Raw genomic sequence first — 20,449 nt, 5'->3', positions numbered from 1 at the left:
GTAAGCCAGATGCACAAGGTGGCTCATGCATCTGGAGTTCGTTTGCAATGGCTGGAAGCCCTTGTGTGCCCATTCTCTCTGTCTCTCTGCCTCTTTCCCTCTCTTAAATAACTAAATAAAAATAAAAAGTAAAAAGGGCTGGAGAGATGGCTTAGCGGTTAAGCGCTTGCCTGTGAAGCCTAAGGACCCCGGTTCGAGGCTCGGTTCCCCAGGTCCCACGTTAGCCAGATGCACAAGGGGGCGCATGCGTCTGGAGTTCGTTTGCAGAGGCTGGAAGCCCTGGCACGCCCATTCTCTCTCTCTCCCTCCCTCTATCTGTCTTTCTTTCTGCGTCTGTTGCTCTCAAATAAATAAATAAATAAAAATTAAAAAAAAATTTTTTTTAATAATAATTAAATGTGGTGGTGCATGCCTTTAATCCCAGCACTCAGGAGGCACAGGTAGGCAGATTGCCATGAGTTCAAGGCCACCCTGATACTACATAGTGAATTCCAGGTCAGCCTGGCCTAGAGCAAAACCCTACCTCTAAAACCCAAAAATAAATAAATAAAATAAAAATAATTAAATGTTACGATGCCATTGTTTAAATAACATTATAATATCTGAAGAATTAAAGGAGCCAGTCATGGTGGTGTATACCTATAACCTCAGAACTTGGGAAATGGAGGCAGGAGGATCAGAAGTTCTAGGCCATCCTTAACTACATAGTTCAAGGAAAACTCACAATCAAAAAATCACACCACATACAACTATTTTGACTTTTTTTTTCCTGATCCTATTTGGTTGTGATTCATGCGCACTAACAAGTTTTACATAGGTATAATCATAGAACAGCTTTCTTCTCACATTGCAAATATGTAATTAATTCTTTTAAATTAGAATAATTATATAAAGGCCAACCACAATTCACTGGGAAGCATATATAAAAAAAGCATGAAGTCCCCTCCCATGTCCTTTGCCAGAGGTCATTTTGTCAACAGTTTGATGAGTAGGTAGTTTTATGCCTTTCAAAATATATTTTTTGGCCTATCAGTATATTCATACATAGTCTTCATAATTATTGGTTAATATTGCATTAATTGGGTGCAAAGACTCATTTCCTATGATTAACTTCCTCTGTAATGGATCCAGGTGGAATCTGATGAGAGAAATACTAACATTTATGTACAAATTAAATATTGTCGGTTTATTCTAGACATGAAGTATTAATAGAATTTCCCATAGCTCCAGTGCAGCTGTGATGACAAACTTCTCCAGATATAGCGAAGCGTTAGTCTAGAGTCTCTTGGAATAATTCCCCCTTAAAAGCTAGAATTGGGCTGGAGAGATGGCTTAGCAGTTAAGGCACTTGCCTTCAAAGCCAAAGGACCCATGTTTGATTCTCCAGGGCCCATGTAAACCAGATGCACAAGGGGTGCATGCATATAGAGTTCATTTGCAGTGGCTGGAGGCCCTGGCGCACCCATATTCTCTCTCTCCCTCCCTCTTTCGATCTCTCAGATAAATAAATAAATTAATATATTTTTTTTAATTAAAAAAAAAGCTAGAATGCTGCTGGGCGTGGTGGTGCATGCCTTTAATCCCAGCACTTGGGAGGCAGAGGTAGGAGGATCGCTGTGAGTTCAAGGGCCCCTGAGACTACCAAGGTGAATTCCAGGTCAGCCTGGGCTAGAGCGAGACCCTGCCTCGAAAAAACAAAAACAAAACAAACAAACAAAAAAATCTAGAATCTTCCACCCCAGCTTTGCCATTTCCACCCTGAGGATAGCCATTCAAGCCTGTGGTGCACACTTCCATGGTCTTGACTGTGACTGTGGACACAGACCAGGACAGGGTCTGAGGGGAAGTTTGTCCCTCCCTCCCTCCCTCCCTTCCTCCCTCCCTTCCTTCCTTCCTTCCTTGCTCTAGCCCAGGCTGAGCTGCGATTTACCATGTAGTCTCAGCATGGCCTCGAACTCATGATAATCCTCCTCCCTCTCTGCCTCCTGAGTGCTGGGGCCAAAGGCGTGTGCCACCACGCCTTGCACAAGAAGTTCTTTCTTCGTGCGCTGTGCAAAGTCCTCACATAGTTGTCGGGAGGACATCAGGATTCCCCAGGAACAAACACGACCCTGGTTGTGCTCTGTGTGTATTGATTTGACTCATTTTGATCTCAGTGACTTGTAACCATGGAAACGGCGGGTGTCAGCACTCCTGTGAAGACACTGCTGAAGGCCCTGAGTGTGGCTGCCATCCACAGTATAAGCTGCACACAGATGGGAGGAGCTGCCTCGGTGAGTGGTGTCCCCCACATGGAGGGGCTGTCCCCACGCGTCCCTAACTCCATCTCCAACTGTAACCTTAACCCTTAGTACCATTAGCACCAGAAGCAATGCATTGCTGGTACATCTGTCCCTGTGCCCCATCATATTGTAGTGGGAGTGGCCTAGTTTGGGGGTGGGGATCCTTATCTACTAGGAAAGCCCTAGGCTACCCCTGAAGCTGGTATTCTAGAAACGGGGACAATGCATCCCAAAGGACCAGGGTGACAGAAGCTAGAGCTGGCTGCTCCTGATGTCACAGCCATCTTTACTCCATAGAAGTCTTCACTATCAGTGGAAGCCAGGGGTGCATATTTCTGGTGGGATGTCTGTCCTTCCCTTCATGGTATGCCCTTTGAAGCTTATATTCCCTGAAGTCTCTTTGGCCAGTCCACCATACTTCCACAACCCTCTCCACATTTGACGTTCATAAGGATCTGTAGCCACCCAGAATGCTGTTTCCCACAGAGTCATGCAATGTCACACTCTTTCTTTCTTTCATTCTTTTTTTTTTACTTTCCAGTTTTGTTTTCCTTATGAGTTATGTACATACTCAGTGTGTAAACAGCCATGTTGGTACCATCGTTAGCCCCCTCCCTGTCCTTCCCCCTCCACATTGGGGAATGTGGGTTGTGCATTGTGGGGGTAGCCATCAGTTATGGGGAAGAGGCAATGTCTCTGTGTGTAATGTCCCAATGAGTGGCTGTAACAATCTTTCTGCCCCCTCTTCCGCGAATTTCCCTGAGCCATGTTGGGTTCGTTTTAGGTCTCCTTCAGTGATGAAGTCTTGGGATCCTCTGTATCTCTGGATATCTGGTTTGGTAGGAGTTGAGTGTTCTCTGTGGCTATCTCCTTCACCCTTGTGCTGGTACCAGGTTCACCAAGAAAGCAGCACTCTTTCTCATTTCTTCAATTCCTCTATGGTTTCAGCTGGGGCCCTGGTGAGGTGTGATGGGTTCATTCTCTCCTTGGGTTCTGTGTCCATCTGAAAAAGAGAAGCAGATTCTCCAATGGAGAGTCAAGTCAGTACCAGATAAATGGGATAGCCATTATTATTTTAGAGAGAATTCAATATGTGTAGGCCCTCTTGTAGCCCAAGATTGGTGTGAGCTTGATAATGGAGAGAGGACTCGATTTTTGGATATGGTTCTGATTTGTTTCCCAGTTCCAGCTATGGGTTCCCCTCCACTGAATGGGTCTGTCAGCCAATCCAAGAGCAGTTGGTTACCCACCATGGCTGTGTGCCACTATTGTACTTGGGTGAGCACCACATCAGGCTGTTTGCTGCTGAGTAGCTTAGACCACAAGTTGCTTGGACAGATGTTGAGCATTTTCCCCCAGTTGCTCATCTAGCAACTTCTGGCTCTAGACAAGCTAAATGTCTGGGGACTGACTCTCTTCCAGATTCCAGCCAGGTCTCTCCATGTTCCGTACCAACAGCATGTGGTGTCTTCGGCAGTAGGGTCTTGTCATAAACCTTTGGTGGGTCACCAAGCAATGTCATTTCTTATGGAGTGAATGGTCACACATCCTTGTGTGGGCGTCACGTCTGGGATTTCAGTGGGAATAAGTTGTGCGAGGGATGAATAAATCAATCTGACTCATCCAACCTGACAACTAAGGTCTTTGCTTCTCTTGTAGAGCCAGAGAGCACTGCCCTGGAGGTGACAGAGAGCAATGCCACGTCAGTGGCAGATGGGGACAAGCGGGTGAAACGGCGGCTTCTCATGGGTATGTTTCTCCTCTCCCTTCTTTGACCACTGTCATTGTCCCTTTCCTCCCCAGCTCAAAGTATCAAGCCTGAGCCCAGGGCCCATATGCCCCCAGGCCAACTGGACTGGCATGAGGGTGTGTCTGGTTTTTGCCCATTGCTATCATTTAGTCAGTGCTGCCAAGCCATTAGAATAACCAGGATAATGTCCTGGTGATGCCTGACTAGCTGTCGACCTGAATTTTGTCTCCAGGTCTTTCCTTAAAGTAGGTATAAGGGATAGGGATACAGCTCAGTTAGTAGAGTGGTTTCCTGGCATTCATGAACCCCAGGGCTCATTCCCCAGTATAAACCAGGTGTGTTAGCACGTGGCTGGAATCCCAGCGCTCAGGAGGTGGAGGCTGGAGAAAGTTCAAGGTCATCCTCAGCTTCATCGTGAGTTTGAGGCCAGCCTGAGATATGTGAGACCCTGTCTCAAAAAACAAGCAAAAACAAAAATGAAAAGTAAAATGAATAAAACCTATCCCTTAGGATTATCAAGAAGGTGCTTAATGCCAGGTGTGGTGGTACATGCCTTTAATCCCAGCACTTGGTAGGGAGAGATAGGAGGATTGGTGTGAGTTCAAGGCCAGCCTGTGACTATAGAGCGAGTGGCAAGTCAGCCTGGGCTAGAGTGAGACCCTACCTCGGAAAAAAACAACAAGAAAATGCTGATCAAGGCGATAAAATGCCTAAGTGCCCAGAATCCAGCCTGGGATGCAGTGGATTGCAAGGGAATGTCCCCGCTCCTCTCCTTCTGAAGATCTGTAATGACAGAGGACTTCAGGCACCCTCCGGCCAGGCATGACAATTTGTCTTGTTTCCGTGCCCACCACATCTCCCACCGCTGACTCAGCCAGCGTTCGCAGTGGGGGAGATGAATGGAGAAGAGTGGCATTTGGCTGTGTCCCGGGGGATGTTTGGCCAGCGGGCTCGACAGTGGAGCTGGGGACAGACCCCTTGACACTTTTTTTCTGGAGACAGTTTGGTTTAGCATAAATGCAACTGACCTTCTGCCAGGCATGGAGGCGCACACCTTTAATCCCAGCACTCGGGAGGCAGAGGTAGAAGGATCGCCCTGAGTTTGAGGCCACCCTGAGACTACATAGTGAATTCCAGGTCAGCCTGGGCTAGAGTGAGACCCTACCTTAAAAAAAAAAAAGAAATCTGACCTTGTGACAGCTTCTGGATTTACTATTCAGGTAAGATATTGATCAACCATTGGTTACCAAACAGGAAAGGTTTATGATCCAATTTTTGCCCCTTAAGAATTACTATTTTTTAAAAAAATGTATTTTATTTATTTTAGAGAGAGAAAGAGGCAGAGAGAGAGAGAGAAAATGGGCATGCCAGGGCCTCCAGCCACTGCAAACGAACTCCAAATGCATGTACCCCCTTGTGCATCTGGCTTATGTGGGTCCTGGAGACTCGAACAAGGATCCTTTGGCTTTGGAAGGCAAATGCCTTAGCTGCTAAGCCATCTCTCAGCGCTTCCCCCTTAAAAATTATTTAAAAAAACTCTTTTGAGCTGGGCATGGTGGTACATGCCTCTAATCCCAGCACTATGGAGGCATAGGACAGAGGATTGCCTTGAGTTCAAGGCCACCCTGAGACTACATAGTAAATTCCAGGTCTGCCTGGGCTAGAGTGAAATCCTACCTCGAAAAACAAAAACAAACAAACAAAAATTGTTTTTGCTAGGGTTGTAGCTCAGAAATAGATCGCTTACCTAGCATGCATGAGATTCTGAGTTAAATCCCTAGTGCCACACAAAAAAAGTAAGTAAATAAAGAAAATTGTCTTGAGCTGAATGTGGTGGCACATGCCTTTAACCCTAGCATCCAGGAGACTGAGGTAGGAAGATCACTGTGAGTCTGATGCCAACTTAGGGCTACATAGTTAATTCCAGGTCAGCCTGGACTAGAGTGAGATTCTACCTCAAAAAAAAACAACAAAAAAATTGTCTTAAAATAGTCATATGGGTCTGGAGAGATGGCTCAGCTGTTTAGGCCCTTGCCTGCAAAGCCCAACAACCCAGGCTTGATTCCCCAGTACCTATGTAAAGCCAGTTGCACAAAGTGGCACATGCATCTGGGGTTTGTTTGCAGTAACTAGAGGCCCTGGCTACCCATTCTTTCTGTCTCTCTCTCTTCTCTCTATATCTTTCTGTTTGCAAATAAATAAATCTAAAAATATTTGAAAAATAGTAATACAAATTACTATAAAAACTATTCAGCTTGTAATGAAACACATCCTTTTTGGTTTATTTTTATTTATTTATTTGAGAGCAACAGACAGAGAAAGAGGCAGAGAGAGAGAGAGAGAGAGAGAGAGAGAGAGAGAGAGAGAATGGGCATGCCAGGGCTTCCAGCCACTGCAGACAAATTCCAGATGTGTGTGCCCCCTTGTGCATCTGGCTAACATGGGTCCTGGGGAATCGAGCCTCGAACTGGGGTCCTTAGGCTTCACAGGCAAGTGCTTAACCACTAAGCCATCTCTCCAGCCCATGAAACACATCCTTTTTTATGTCATAACTTCCCATTTCCTCATCCCATTTGCCAGAGGTCATAATTTTCAACTCTCTTACTTTATTCTCATTCCTTCCCTATATGTCTAGGGGGAAAAAAAAACCCAAAATGAAGTGTATTTAAATTTTTTTTCTATGTGTATGCACGTGTATGCACATGTGTGGGTGCACGTGCAGACCAGAGGACAGTCTTGGGTATCCTTCCTCAGGCCCCGTCCTTTTTTTTTTTTTTTTTAAGTTTTTCGAGCTTGGGTCTCACTCTAGCCCAGGTTAACCTGGAATTCACTCTGTTTTCTCAGGGTGGCCTCGAACTCACGGCAATCCTCCTACCTCTGCTTCCCAGGTGCTGGGATTGAAGGCATGCGCCACCATGCCCTGTTCTGTCCACCCTTTTTTGAGGCAAGATCTCTCATTGGCCTGGAGCTTTCCTTGTAGACCAGGCTGGGTGGTCAGTGAGCCCCAGAGCTCCTCCTGTCTCTGCCTTCCCAGTGCTGGGATTAGAAGCACACAGCACAATACCCAACACTATTACATGCTTCCTGGGGCTACAACTCAGATTCTCGTGATTGCAAGGCAAGCACTTCACAGACTCTCCACTCTCTCCCAAGGCCTACAGCTCTTTCTTGATGTGTCTCTTTCTTTTTTTTTAGTTAATTTTTTTGTTTATTTTTATTTATTTATTTATTTGAGAGCGACAGACAGAGAGGAAGAGGCAGGGAGAGAGAAAGAGAGAATGCAGGGCCTCCAGCCACTGCAAACGAACTCCAGATGCATGCGCCCCCTTGTGCATCTGGCTAACGTGGGTGCTGGAGAATTGAGCCTCAAACCGGGGTCCTTAGGCTTTACAGGCAAGTGCTTAACCATTAAGCCATCTCTCCAGCCCTGATGTGTCTGTTTCTGATAGTAGCTTTTGACTTCCCACTATGGAGAAAACTAGGCTTTAATTCTCCCTGTTCCTCCTCCCCAAGCACACCCACGTCCACCCTCCCTCCCCACACCCTGAGTACAGTTTTCCTCAGTTTAAATCAGTACTGAGTATTTACATTATGGTGACTATGACTATCTATGTGTGACTCACCCAAGTCACATAATGTGTTAGCATTATAATTTGAGTTACAGCTAGGGATGTTGTTTTCTGAGTACCTCTTGCCATTCTTCAGCAAGTCTTTGGCAGAGCTCTCCAAAACCCTTTTCAAACTGTTCAAATACAGCAGGATACTTCATTTTCTCCTTTGACGGTCTCTTCTGAGGTTCCCTGCTGCCGCGGGTGGCCCGGGTCCTGGCTGGCAGCTCCTCTCTCAGCTGGGCCGTTCCCATGACCCTAGCAACTAACTCCTCACTGCTCTCGCTCTCCTGTTTTGGCAGATCCGAGCTCTTGTCTTTTGTCACTTTAGTTCATGTCAAGTACAGGGTTCTGAAAACTTTGCATGTTTGAAAATGCCTTTATTTTCTCCCCTCAGCCTTCATTAAGAATTTGGCTCAATATAGAATTCAGAGTGGGAAAGAATATTCCAGTAGAATTCTGACATTAGTTTTTATTCTTTTAAAAAAGTATTTTATCATGCTAGGGCCTCCAGCCACTGCAAACAAAATCCAGATGCATGCGCCACCTTGTGCATCTGGCTAATGTGGATCCTGGGGAATTGAACCTGGGTCCTTTGGCTTTTTGCAGGCAAATGTCTTAGCTGCTAAGCCATCCCTCCAGCCCCCTGTTTTGATTCTTTTAAAAAATATTTTATTTACTTATTAGAGAGAGACAGAGAGAATGGGCACACTAGGATCTCTAGCCACTGCAAATGAACTCTAGACCCATGTGCTACCTTGCATATCTGGCTTAGGTGGGTACTGGGGAATCAAACCTGGGTCCTTAGGCTTTGCAGGCAAGCACCTTAACCACTAAACTATCTCTCTGACCCCTCTTTTTTTTTTTTAAATAAATAAAGTCTCATGTAGTTTAGGCTATTCTTGAACATGTAGCCAAGGTACTTTTTTTTTTGTCTGGAGGCAGAGTTTTACTCTAGCTCAGGCTGACCTGGAATTCACTATGTAGTCTCGGGGTGGCCTTGAACTGATAGCAGTCCTCCTACCTCTGCTCCCCAGAGTGCTGGGATTAAAGGTGTGCACCAACATACCTGGCTTGGGATCTCTCTTTCTAGGCACCACACTTTTATCTAACTTGCTTCCTTCTCTTCCTCTATTCCCAATGTCTCTCTGGTCCAACTTCTCCAAAATTTCAACTGTCCTGTAGCCATTAGTCTGTTGCATTAGTTTGTGGCTAATATAAGCATTAGTCACATGGCTGCTCAGAAATAAGGAAGCAGGGCTGGAGAGATGGCTTAGCAGTTAAGCGCCTGCCTGTGAAGCCTAAGGACCCCGGTTCAAGGCTCGATTCCCCAGGTCCCACGTTAGCCAGATGCACAAGGGGGCGCACACGTCTGGAGTTCGTTTGCAGAGGCTGGAAGCCCTGGCGCGCCCATTCTCTATCTCCCTCTATCTGTCTTTCTGTGTCTGTGGCTCTCAAATAAATAAAATTTAAAAAATTTAAAAAAAATAAGAAGGAAGGAAGCGCTTCAGGGGCTTATCTGCTTCTTATACAAGTTCCCAGTCACTCTTTCAGGCTTTTACCCCATCCTCACCTCTGTTTCTAGAGTAATTTGTAAACCCCAGTCCGTGGGCCTTCTGGGGCTCCTGCGACCTTTGCACCTATTGGCACCTCTGCAGACCCACAGGCTTCAGCCCTCTGCTACACATGCCCCGTCCAGAATCCTCCATATCCTTTATCTGCTGTCTCTTCTTTCATTTTCTTTGTCCTTAAGGATCAGTACATTAAAAAGTCTGTTCTCAGTTCAGCAGGCTTTGAGGGAAGCACAGGTGTGCTGTCATATTGAATTAATACTAATCTTGTTCTAGCAGGTTTTACAGATGAGGTTGCAGTGGAAGTTTATGGACGTCTAGGCGCTAGCAGTTGAGTGGATGTTGACTCACACTTGGAGTAACCATACGAAATGAAGAACCAGGCCATTTGTTCATTGTTCCTCATCCCCACAGTTGCACTTTAGCCACCAGTGGCCTTTTTTTTTTTCTTTTCCACAGCAATGACGGGCCTTTTTAGCGGTAGAGAAAGATAAACCACTGAGTAATCTGGCCTCGCAAGGATGAGGTCGTTAGTCTACAACAAGGGATGGTTGGGGTGCCTTTTTTCTTTTAAAGAAATATTTTACTTATTTATTAGAGAGACAGAGAAAGAGAGAGAGAGAGAGGGAGAAAGAGGCAGATAGAGAGAGAGAATGGGCATGCCAGGGCCTCTAGCTGCTGCAAACGAACTCCAGACGCATGCGCCCCCTTGCGCATCTGGCTGATGTGGGTCCTGGGGAATCGAACCGGGGTCCTTAGGCTTCAAAGGCAAACGCCTTAACCACTAAGCCATTTCCCCAGCCCGACCTTACTCTTTCTTGATGCTCAAAGAAGTGTCAGTGTTAGGAAAGGAACACCCCTCTGCCCTGTTCTGTATTCTGTCCAGCCCACCAGATAGAATGGTCAGACTTAGCAGGCACTTTCTGTGACGTTCAATCTGCAGGAAGTGGGTGGGGAATGGCTGCACAGGTCAGAAGCCCCCTTCCTCCTCGGTCACATAAGCAGCTGCTTGAGAAGTCATAACCCATGTAGATGGGTGGGACGAGCCGCACCTGCTCCCCCTCTATCTCACTTGCAGGGGGCAGGGATTTGGGGTGTGACCATGAGCACCCCACCATGCTTTCAGAAACTTGGTCAAACATTAACAGCTGTATCAGCAAGGCTTCAGGAAGCTAAGTGCCCTTTCCACCCCTTCGGCAGAAACCTGTGCTGTCAACAATGGAGGCTGTGATCGCACCTGTAAGGACACCTCGACAGGTGTGCACTGCAGTTGTCCTGTTGGATTCACTCTCCAGCTGGATGGGAAGACTTGCAAAGGTAGCTGTCCTCTGTCTAGGAGGTGGGGGCGGGGTGGGGGAGCCCCCCTGCGGCTGGTGTGTGGGAGGGAGCAGCTCGACCCCTCTGCACCCTTTCAGTGACTCCAGATGTGTCTGTGATTCATATTGGCGGGAGCTTTTCTTTGCTTCCCTGGGCTAGTGAATGGTTGTAATTGAGTAAGTGTAATTAGAACCATCTTAATTACACTAACTGTTGAGAAGGTCAGCCTCTACAAGTATCAAATAATCCATTTCAGGCAGTGGCCTTATTAGGAAAACGCAGTTCAAGGAAACATTCATTGGCAGGAGATAACATCAACCTATCATAAATAATAGCCTTCAGATTACTATGTAAATATCAACCAAGATAATTATTCAGAGCACTTAACAACGAATAACTGTACCATTAACTTTTACTAAAGGGGATAGACTCCAATGGCTTGCTACCATTTCACGGGCAAGAGTACAAAGGATTAGTTCTTTAACATGATAAAAAAAAAAAAAAAGATAACTAGATCTGAGATGAAACTGAGAAAAGATAAGGTTGAGTATCAAGAATCATTTAGAAAGGTTGAGGTCATTTGATCATGGTTTAATTTGCCCAAACAAATGCTCTAGTGCCTTGTAGCTTTAATCATTAAACAAGAATATAAAGTCTACTAATGGGAGCTCTCTTATCTGAAGACAGCACTGTAGGATGAGAATATAATAGGATGTCACCACTCCTTCCCAGCCTTTCTTTCCTTAATGCTTATCGAAGGCATCAGAAGTCAGAATTCTTAGCTATCTGAGGCACTTGTCTTTCAAAATGGGTTTAGTCAGACAAGCAAACATGTGTAAGAGTAAACCATCAGTGAACATGCTTTTATAGGTCTGTTTTTATTTCATGGGATAGTGAACACACACAATAGCATTTCAGGGATTTGGGAGAAGTGAGAGGTGTTTTGTTCTCTGATTGGTCTGTCTGCCTATTACAGATATTGATGAATGCCAGACCCGAAACGGAGGTTGTGATCATTTCTGCAAAAACACCGTGGGTAGTTTTGACTGCAGCTGCAAAAAAGGATTTAAATTGTTAACAGATGAGAAGTCATGCCAAGGTAGGTACAGAAAATACAGCTGTGAGTTGCAGTGGTCCCCTGGTTGGAACAGAAAAAAATGTATCTCCCAGCTTGGTGGACTGGCTCACCCAGCTTCCTGATGGAGTCACTGACCCAACTTCTAACCTGGGCTTCACTTATTTCATCTTAGGTAGAGTAAAACCACTGGGGCGGCTCTCACTTATATGTTGGAAGTTAAGCTGTTGATGATTAGATAACGTTTCAAAGAACCCATTGGATGTGATGACAGCAGAGCTCACTGCTAGAGATGGGATGGAGTGTATGATGCAAACAGGTTATAGTTGCACATTAAAATTATGGATAACTGCGCTGGAGGGATGGCTTAGCAGTTAAGGTGCTTGCCTGTAAAGCCAAAGGATCTTGGTTCGATTCCCCAGGACCCACGATAGCCAGATGCATAAGGGGGCGCACACATCTGGAGTTCGTTTGCAGTGGCTGGAGGCCCTGGCGTGCCCATTCTCTCTCTCTCTCTCTCTCTCTCTCCCTCTTTCTCTGTCAAATAAATAAATAATAATAATATATTTTTAAAAGGATTATGGATAACTTTCCTTCTCTAAACTTTTTAAAAAATGTTATTGAATGACAAAAGCTGATGGCAAATATACGTTTATTTAGATTGCATTCCGTCCTAACAAAACTTGAGGCCAGCCCACGCTCACCTGTCGGTGTTCTCTAGCCCTTGTTTTGAATGACTAGCATTTGATGCTTTCAGAGACAGGGTGGGAAGGGAGGGAGGAAGGCATGGGGAAGAAATGCTGGCTGGCCCATAGGAGGATTACAGACCCCTCTCAAATGTACCCTCCCTCCATAAGGGGCAACAGCTGTCAGTGCTAACTGTTTTGGGTAGTGGTAATCTGTTTTAGGATATATCACTATCTCTATATTTAGGTAAATACCTTTTGGGGGGTTGATTTTCAAGGTAGGGTCTCACTCTAGCCCAGGCTGACCTGGAATTTACTATGTAGTTTTAGTCTGGCCTCAAACTCCTACTTCTGCCTCCCAAGTGCTAGGATTAAAGGCGTGCACCCCCACACCCGGCTTAGACAAGAACCACTGTGTCCTATCTATATACAGGAAGATGTCTCAGAAAAGATGTGCTGTCATTGACCTTGCTTCATTTCTGGGAATAAGGGCTGTGTGGCTTATTTTGTTAGAAATCTCAGCAGCGTGGGCTGGGGATGTAGCTCTGATGTAGAGTGCTTGCCTAGCTCAGCCCCTAACATTGCATAAACTCGGGGCGATGCTGCAAAATTGTAATCCCAGTGCACTTGAGAAGTAGAAGCAGGAAGATCAGAAAGTCAAGGCCGACCTTGAGTACAGGAGACCCTGTTTCAAAAAAGGAAAGAAAGAAAAAAAGAAAGAAAGAAAGAAAGAAAGAAAGAAAGAAAGAAAGAAAGAAAGAGGAGAAATTATAGCATTAAATCAAGATCAAAGCATGTCATAGAAAATCTGATTTCACTTCACATAATAGAGGTATAACTTTTTTTTTTTTCAAAAAGCTTTTTGGTGTAAATTAGGTTTTTCTTCCCTTTTTGTTCTTACTCCATAATTTGCCACGCAGTTCAAGTGTGTTCTCTTAAATTCAGCGAGTTCATTCTAGATGATTATTGTGTGGTTTTCTTCAGTTTGAGTTGGAAAGCAAATTTGCTGGTGCACACAATGTTTCATAATGTATAGAGCAAGCAATGCCATTTAAGCTGTGTAAACACATTAAAAAGGAATTAGGACAGTGATCTCATTATTCTTGGCAGAGCAAAAGCCCACAGTGAGCAGCCAAAGTCAGCTACTGAACAAGGGCACTTTCTCAGCGACTGGCTGATATTAATAACAGATTTCACGGAACGGCATCAATTACAAGGGAAGAAACTGACTTTTCCCCATTTCTCACTGATCACTCTTGGTAGAACAAATATTTGCACAGAACAAATTTGCTGAAGAAATTGTCAGAATTTCTGGGAAAAGCTAGAGATGAAGAGGTTTTGCAAGAATTTGCCCTTTTATATTTTGCTTTTTCATTCTTCCCAATCTATCCAACTTTTTTTTTTTTGCGGCAGTCTATCACTGTAGCCCAAGCTGTCATAATGCTCACTCTGTAGTATAGGTTGGCCTTGAACTCACAGAGATCCTCTACCTGAGCTTCCTGAGTGCTAGGATTATAAGGGTGAGCCGCCACACCCAGATCTATTTGTGTTTTTGTTTGTTTGATTTTTATTGTTCTCTGGAGACAGGCCCTGGCTGGCTTGGAATTTGCTATGCAAACCAGCCAGCCTTTGAACTCATGGTGATCCTCCTGCCTCCGCTGGGATTACAGGGGTGCGTCACCATACCTGGCTTTAGTGTTCATCTTTTATAAATGTAGTTTCACATGGCACATTCAGTGTGGAAAACGTACTCTAGCGGTGGTCTGGGTGGCTTCCTCTGACTGTAATGCTGATCCTGGCTTATCGATGTAGAGACTCAAATTCTGAGTTTAAAACCTTCCAAAGAGTTGAGGGCGACAATGACATTCTAGATTACTGGAAAGATGCAAGGGCCAGACCATGGGAGAAGACATGATCAGATAAGACATGTGCAACTTCCCAAGGAGAATTGGCATGGCCCTACTTGCAGCAAAAAGTATATCCCCACTAAGCTAGGAAGATAGGAGACATAATGGGCTCTACCACAGAGGAGGAACAAACCCAAGAGATTGTTCAAATAGATCCAGTTCAGAGTTCAAGTACCTACTTTCAGTGTCTTTCACAGAAGATGTCTGGTATTAGCATCAATGAGTTATTTTGATGCGGAGGGCAATAACACTGAGTAGCTGACCTTTGAGGACCAGAAGACTAATTCTGGAAAGAGCAGAGATGTAAACCAGACTTGCCTCCAGCTACAGTATTTTCTCTCTTCATTTCACCATGGCTTATAAACTTGTAGTTGCTGTTTTATCCACAGTAGTATAATAATATTAACTCATAGTTAGCATTATTATTTTTAAAATTTTATTTATTTATTTGAGAAAGAGGCAGGTAGAGAGAGAATGGGCACCCAGGGCCTCTAGCCACTGCAAACAAATTCCAGACATATGTGCCACCTTGTGCATCTGTCTTTATGTTGGTACAGGAGAATTGAACCTGGGTCCTTACGCTTTGCAGAAAGCACTCCTCAACCACTGAGCCAACTCTCCAACCCCCATTTGTTATTTCTTTCTTTTTCTTTTTCTTTGTTTTGTTTTCCGAGGTGGGGTCTCGCTGTAGCTCAGGCTGATCTGGAATTCACTATGTAGTCTCAGGGTGGCCTCGAACTCATGGCAATCCTATCTCTGCCTCCCGAGAGTGCTGGGATTAAAGGCATGTGCCACCATGCCCGGATTGTTATTTCTTTTTAAAAAATAGTTTATTTATTTACTTGAGAAGAGGGAAAGGGAGAGAGAGAGAGGAGGGAAGAGGCAGAGAGAGAGAAAAAGAAAGAATGGGCATACAAGCATCTTTAGTTACTGCAAACGAACTTTAGACACATGTTCCGTCTTGTGCATCTGGCTTTACATGGGTAGTGGGGAATCAAACCTGGATCCCTGGGCTTTTCAGGCAAATACCTTAACTGCTGAGCTATCTTTCCAGCCCCACATTTCTTTTTTTTTTTTATTATTATTTAAAAAAATTTTTAATTTATTTATTTGAGAGCGGCAGACACAGAGAGAAAGACAGATAGAGGGAGAGAGAGAGAATGGGCGCGCCAGGGCTTCCAGCCTCTGCAAACGAACTCCAGACGCGTGCGCCCCCTTGTGCATCTGGCTAACGTGGGACCTGGGGAACCCAGCCTCGAACCGGGGTCCTTAGGCTTCACAGGCAAGCGCTTAACCGCTAAGCCATCTCTCCAGCCCACCAGCCCCACATTTCTAACATAGGTTACAAACCTCTTTGTAGGCATGTAAGTACAGGTTAGGGTATATAAGTGTGGTAGATATGAAGTTGTAGGTATGTAAGAATGGCTGAGAGACCCAGGGAACTTTAGGGCAAATGAAGTTTGCAAGAGATCTGGGAACCAGGGCCCTGGTAGTGAGTATAGTTACGGTGGCGCCTCAAGAATTTCCTTGACACAAATGAGGGCAGAGGATGGGTAGATTATTTTCCCCTTGTGTGTTGCTTTTGCTGTGGGCAGCGAGGTGTTTATTATAGACCGCTCCCCGCACACAGCTGACTGGCCTCAGCTCCCCTCTCCCTGTGACCATTATAGATGTGGATGAGTGCTCTTTGGACAGGACCTGCGACCACAACTGTGTCAACTACCCTGGCACGTTTACTTGTACCTGCAACAGAGGACACACCCTCTATGGCTTCACCCACTGTGGCGGTGAGTGATCTCGAGTGAAGCTGGGTCTGGGAGCAGGGCCACCCCGGAGGTAGATCTCCCTACACTTAGGAGAAGGGCGGGTGGTGGTAATGGGTCCGTCGACTCGAGAGAAGCCTCTGCCGAGGGGAACATGCTCACATCTATCCCCTGAACACATGGAGATTGAGACGGAGCAGAGAAGAGCTGAGCTATTTCTGCTGTGAATTCTTCATTCTCTTTACTCACACTTGTAGCTGGGGGGTGGAAAAGTCTCTCAGGAGTTGAGACCCTACCCAGAACCCTTCCCAGCAGTCCTAAGAGAGTCACAGCAGGGTACCAACCAAACCCAGTTCTCTTCTGTGCCCGGGCACTGGCTGCCAAGCCTTGGGTCAAGCCCCACAGTTATGGCTTGGAGCTGGAAGTGGAACATTGAGTCTGTTTCTCCATTCTGTTTAGCAATGTGCTCTCAAGTTTCATAACCTTATGATCAAGCAGGCTGGGATGTAAATCAGATTTGATACCAACTGACTTACACTCCACTTTCCTGGCCATCAGCAGTCATTGAGAATAGATATAGAGTCAAGTCAGGGGTCTCCAAGGTGATTCTGAGGATCTGAAACATTTGGGAGTTACTGGCCAGAATACTTCTTGCTAAACCTCATGTCCTGTGCCTTAAGAAGAATGTGGGTATAATGATGTCTGCCATTTCCCTCTCAACACGTCCGTGGCATGACTAAAAACATACCCTGCATTCTATGCAGTCCATTGAGAAATCCCAGTGAGGTTTATACTCTGAGTACAGATGTGAGCCTACGTGTTGGGCCTGGGAACCACTGTCTGGAAGTCTAGCCTCAGAGTGGTGGGGACCTCAGGCTTTTGTTCCTGGAAACAGTCACCAAGGAGTCTGAACTCCATCTCCATTGGTGTAGCCCAGGGGCTGGTGGGGTTTTAAATTATGAGCCTGTGCAAGGTGTGAGTTTGGACCCCTAAGACTACAGTGTGATTGCTTCTAACTGTCCCTGACTTGCAATGGCTCAAGACCTCCTCAGCAAGGCTCACGCAGCAGGCAGTGGTGGGATGTGCACCCAGTAGGTGCCAGCCACACCCTGAATGTGACTGGCATCCCTGTGACTCCGCCACTGCTCCTTCCTCAAGGGAAGGTAGTCAGCCTGTGACACACGGTCGTGACAGGGGAGCGCTTTGTTCCGCAGATACCAACGAGTGTGGCATCAACAACGGAGGCTGTCAGCAGGTCTGTGTGAACACAGTGGGCAGCTACGAATGCCAGTGCCATCCCGGGTACAAGCTCCACTGGAATAAAAAAGACTGTGTGGGTAAGAGGCACCGTCCTGCCGTGGTTCACGCTCAGCCTCAAGGGTCTCCCCACACTGGGCCCGAAGTGCCCCTGACTTCTGCGTGCAGCTTCCCCCCACGGCAGCGTTTAAAGAGTGCAAAAACAGGAGATACTTTTCAGGCTCTTCGGCATTTTGATCTGTGCTTCTGCGTAGATTGGAGCTTACTTCTATTTTTCCTGGTTGCTTTTCTGCATTAAAAAAAAAAAAATCCATAGCAGACAAGAGGCTTTTTTGACCTGATGGGAAATGGGGTCCCGCGTCTGCTCTTTGGGGTTAGCTCTGCCTTCTGTTCTTGGGCCCTTTGGTGCACAGGACTCTCCTTCTCACACTTGGATATGTCCTTCTCTTCCTATAAGTGTCTATGTTTTGTCCCGTCTAGAAGTGAAGGGGTTCCTGTCCACTAGTGTGTCACCTCATGTGTCCCTGCACTGCAGTAAGAGTGGTGGAGGAGACAGGTGCTTCCTCAGATGTCACTCTGGCATTCACCTCTCTTCAGGTGAGTGGGATAAGCCAGGGCTGGTAGGCGTTAGATACCCTCAAAGGGCCCGTGCTTTGAGAGCCCATGTACTGCACACGTGGAGTGGGGTGGGGGTGTTGTTAGCTGCTTCCAGGGTGGCCTGTCACCTTGCTTACATATTTTGACAATGCATATTCTGTCTGTCAGGACAACAAGAGACCTACTCTGTCACCTGCGGCTCTCCCTCTCCTCCCAGGAGCAGACAGCAAAAGTCCAATGACTCTGCTTTTGGGGGTAATTACCAAATCTGCGTGTTCCCACTGGGGTTCGCTGTGGTCCATGGGCTTCATTTATGGGGTGCTGGGGGCATGGCTTTGTTTATGCGTTTCATAGTGGATGTTGTGAGCACGTTCCCGCCTCAGTGTGTGTCTAAGATCTGGCTTACCCATGGAACAGACACTCTCTGAGGGTTCACTGTATGTTTGGAGGTCCTGTTCAGCCCTGGCGAGTCATCATATTGAACAGAGGCCCACAGAGTTCTAGAACCAGGACATACAGGTCTCTGTGCAAAAACAATGCCCGGGGCATATCACATTGGTGAAAATGGGCCTGGGCAGAACCTTGAGGAAAGAGCAGGTGTGTTCCAATTTGTCAAAGGACTAAGAGTGGAAAGTCCAGTGTTTTCAGGAAGCCTAATCTTCCAAAATATAGACACATCACATTTGCCATTTTTTTTCCCTGGGAAGGTTTGAATGAGGCCCACATTACATCTTGTATCTGTGCATATGGATACATCAACATATCTATATTACATTTATGTGCAAAGCTAGAGACCCAAACCAAGATAGTAACTGCGCAGTTAGAATATGCCAGCTACTGTAATTCATGGATTGGGTGACTTAATTCATACTCAACTTCTCTTCATCCCTTTTTTTTTGTTGTTGTTTTTAAAAAAAATTTTTTTTAAATTTTTACTTATTTATTTATTTGAGAGTGACAGAGAGAGAGAAAGAATGGGCATGCCAGGGCCCCAGCCACTGCAAATGAACTCCAGATGCGTGCGTCCTCTTATGCATCTGGCTAAGAGAGGTCCTGGGGAATTGAGCCTCAAACTAGGGTCCTTGGGCTTCACAGGCAAGCACTTAACTGCTAAGCCATCTCTTCACCCCCCCCCCCATTTTTGTGGCAGTTTCTCATCGTAGCTCAGGCTGACCTTGAACTCACTCTATAGCCCAGGCTGGTCTTGAAGTCCTGGCAGTCCTTCAACCTCAGCATGTTGGGATTAAAGATGTGAGCCACCACACCTGGCTCCATTCATTTTTTATTTAAGTACTTCTATTATTTATTTGCAAGGAAAGAGAGAGAAAGAGGATGAGAATGAATGGACATGCCAGAGCCTCACCAATGCAAATGACCTTCAGATATATGCACCACTGTGCATCTGGCTTTATGTGGGTACTGAGGAATAGAACCCAGGCTGTTAGGTTTTGAAAGCGAATGACTTTACCCATTTAGCCATCTCTTCAGACCCTGCTTCCATTTTTAAATAAAAATAAGTTTGAGGTAGGATCTTGCTCTAGCCCAGGCTGACCTGGAATGCACTATGTAGTCTCAGGGTGACCTGAAACGAATGGGGATCCTCTGACGTCCATCTCTGAAGTGCTGGGATCAAAGGCATGTACCACCATGCCTGGCTAAATTAAATGTTTTTGAATCAGTGAGTACCTTACTCTGTAGCCCAGGCTGGCTTAGAACTCATTATATCGCCTAGGCTGACCATGAACTCACAGGATCTTTCTGCCTCAACTTCCCAAATGTTGAGATTATAGGTGTGAGCCACCATATCTGAGCCACAAGGTCTCACTCTAGCCAGGTTGGCCTTGAATTCATGGCCATCCTCTTACCTCAGCCTTCTGAGTGCTAGAATTAAGGCATTAGCTACAATATCTGGTATGTATCAATTTTATTATTATCCTTATTAACCAAAGGCACTGAGGCTCAGAGTGGTGAATGAAATAAGTGACTCAGATAAGAAATGCAGGAGCCAGGGTTTGAGTTCAGGCAGTCTGGATTCAGAATCTTAAGCACTACTTTTTTTTTTCCTCCAGGTAGGATCTCACTCTAGCCCAGGATGACCTGGAATTTAGTATGTAGTCTCAGGTGGCCTCAAACTTACAGTGATCCTCCTACCTCTGCCTCCCAAGTGCTGGGATCAAAGGCATGTGCCACCATACCCGGCTTGAAGCACTATTCTTTCTTTGGGGGCCTTTTTGCTGGGTGTTGGGACCAAGCAAGCAAAGACAACCTACTCTGCTTCACCAATCCCTCCTTGGTGACTAGGAACACCCTAAGTATGGGCAAGCAAATAGCTAATAGTCAGTTCTATCTATGTACCAGGTAGCAATAGATTAAACCTTTTGGGGGCATTATTTCATTTAATCCTCACAACAGCTTGGTAATACAAGCAACTTATTATGTGCACTATACAGATAAGAAAAATGAGAGGCGGGAGATTAAGAAACTTGCTTCAAGTTCTCCCCATAAGTCAAATAGCTTTGAATTTATGTCATGCGCTCCACAGCCTGGACCATAGTTAATACTGATCTAGGAGGAGAACAGGGTTCTGCATGTCCGCCCCTCAACCCAGGGCCCTCACTCCCTCTCCGATGCTGGAA

The 20,449-nt window shown here is 45.7% G+C and overlaps 1 protein-coding gene across 3 annotated transcripts in view; it reads left to right on the top strand.

Annotated features, from left to right (window-relative positions):
- Scube2 (signal peptide, CUB domain and EGF like domain containing 2) overlaps positions 1–20,449 on the top strand; it is a 93,474-nt gene that overhangs the window by 30,446 nt on the left and 42,579 nt on the right. For 2 of the 3 annotated variants that reach the window (XM_045146315.1, XM_045146314.1), the window contains exons 6-13: positions 2,157–2,273; positions 3,942–4,031; positions 10,412–10,528; positions 11,505–11,627; positions 15,867–15,983; positions 17,174–17,296; positions 17,697–17,813; positions 17,982–18,068. In XM_045146315.1, coding sequence (XP_045002250.1) covers positions 2,157–2,273; positions 3,942–4,031; positions 10,412–10,528; positions 11,505–11,627; positions 15,867–15,983; positions 17,174–17,296; positions 17,697–17,813; positions 17,982–18,068 — 891 coding nt within the window. The remainder of the gene's footprint in view (positions 1–2,156; positions 2,274–3,941; positions 4,032–10,411; positions 10,529–11,504; positions 11,628–15,866; positions 15,984–17,173; positions 17,297–17,696; positions 17,814–17,981; positions 18,069–20,449) is intronic. The other variant, XM_045146316.1, reaches the window with a different exon arrangement.

The sequence above is a fragment of the Jaculus jaculus genome, chromosome 3 (assembly GCF_020740685.1).
Source record: "Jaculus jaculus isolate mJacJac1 chromosome 3, mJacJac1.mat.Y.cur, whole genome shotgun sequence".
Taxonomy (NCBI): Eukaryota; Metazoa; Chordata; class Mammalia; order Rodentia; family Dipodidae; genus Jaculus; species Jaculus jaculus.
The sequence above is the reverse complement of the archived record's forward strand: the minus strand, read 5'-3'. Positions and strand labels throughout refer to the sequence as shown.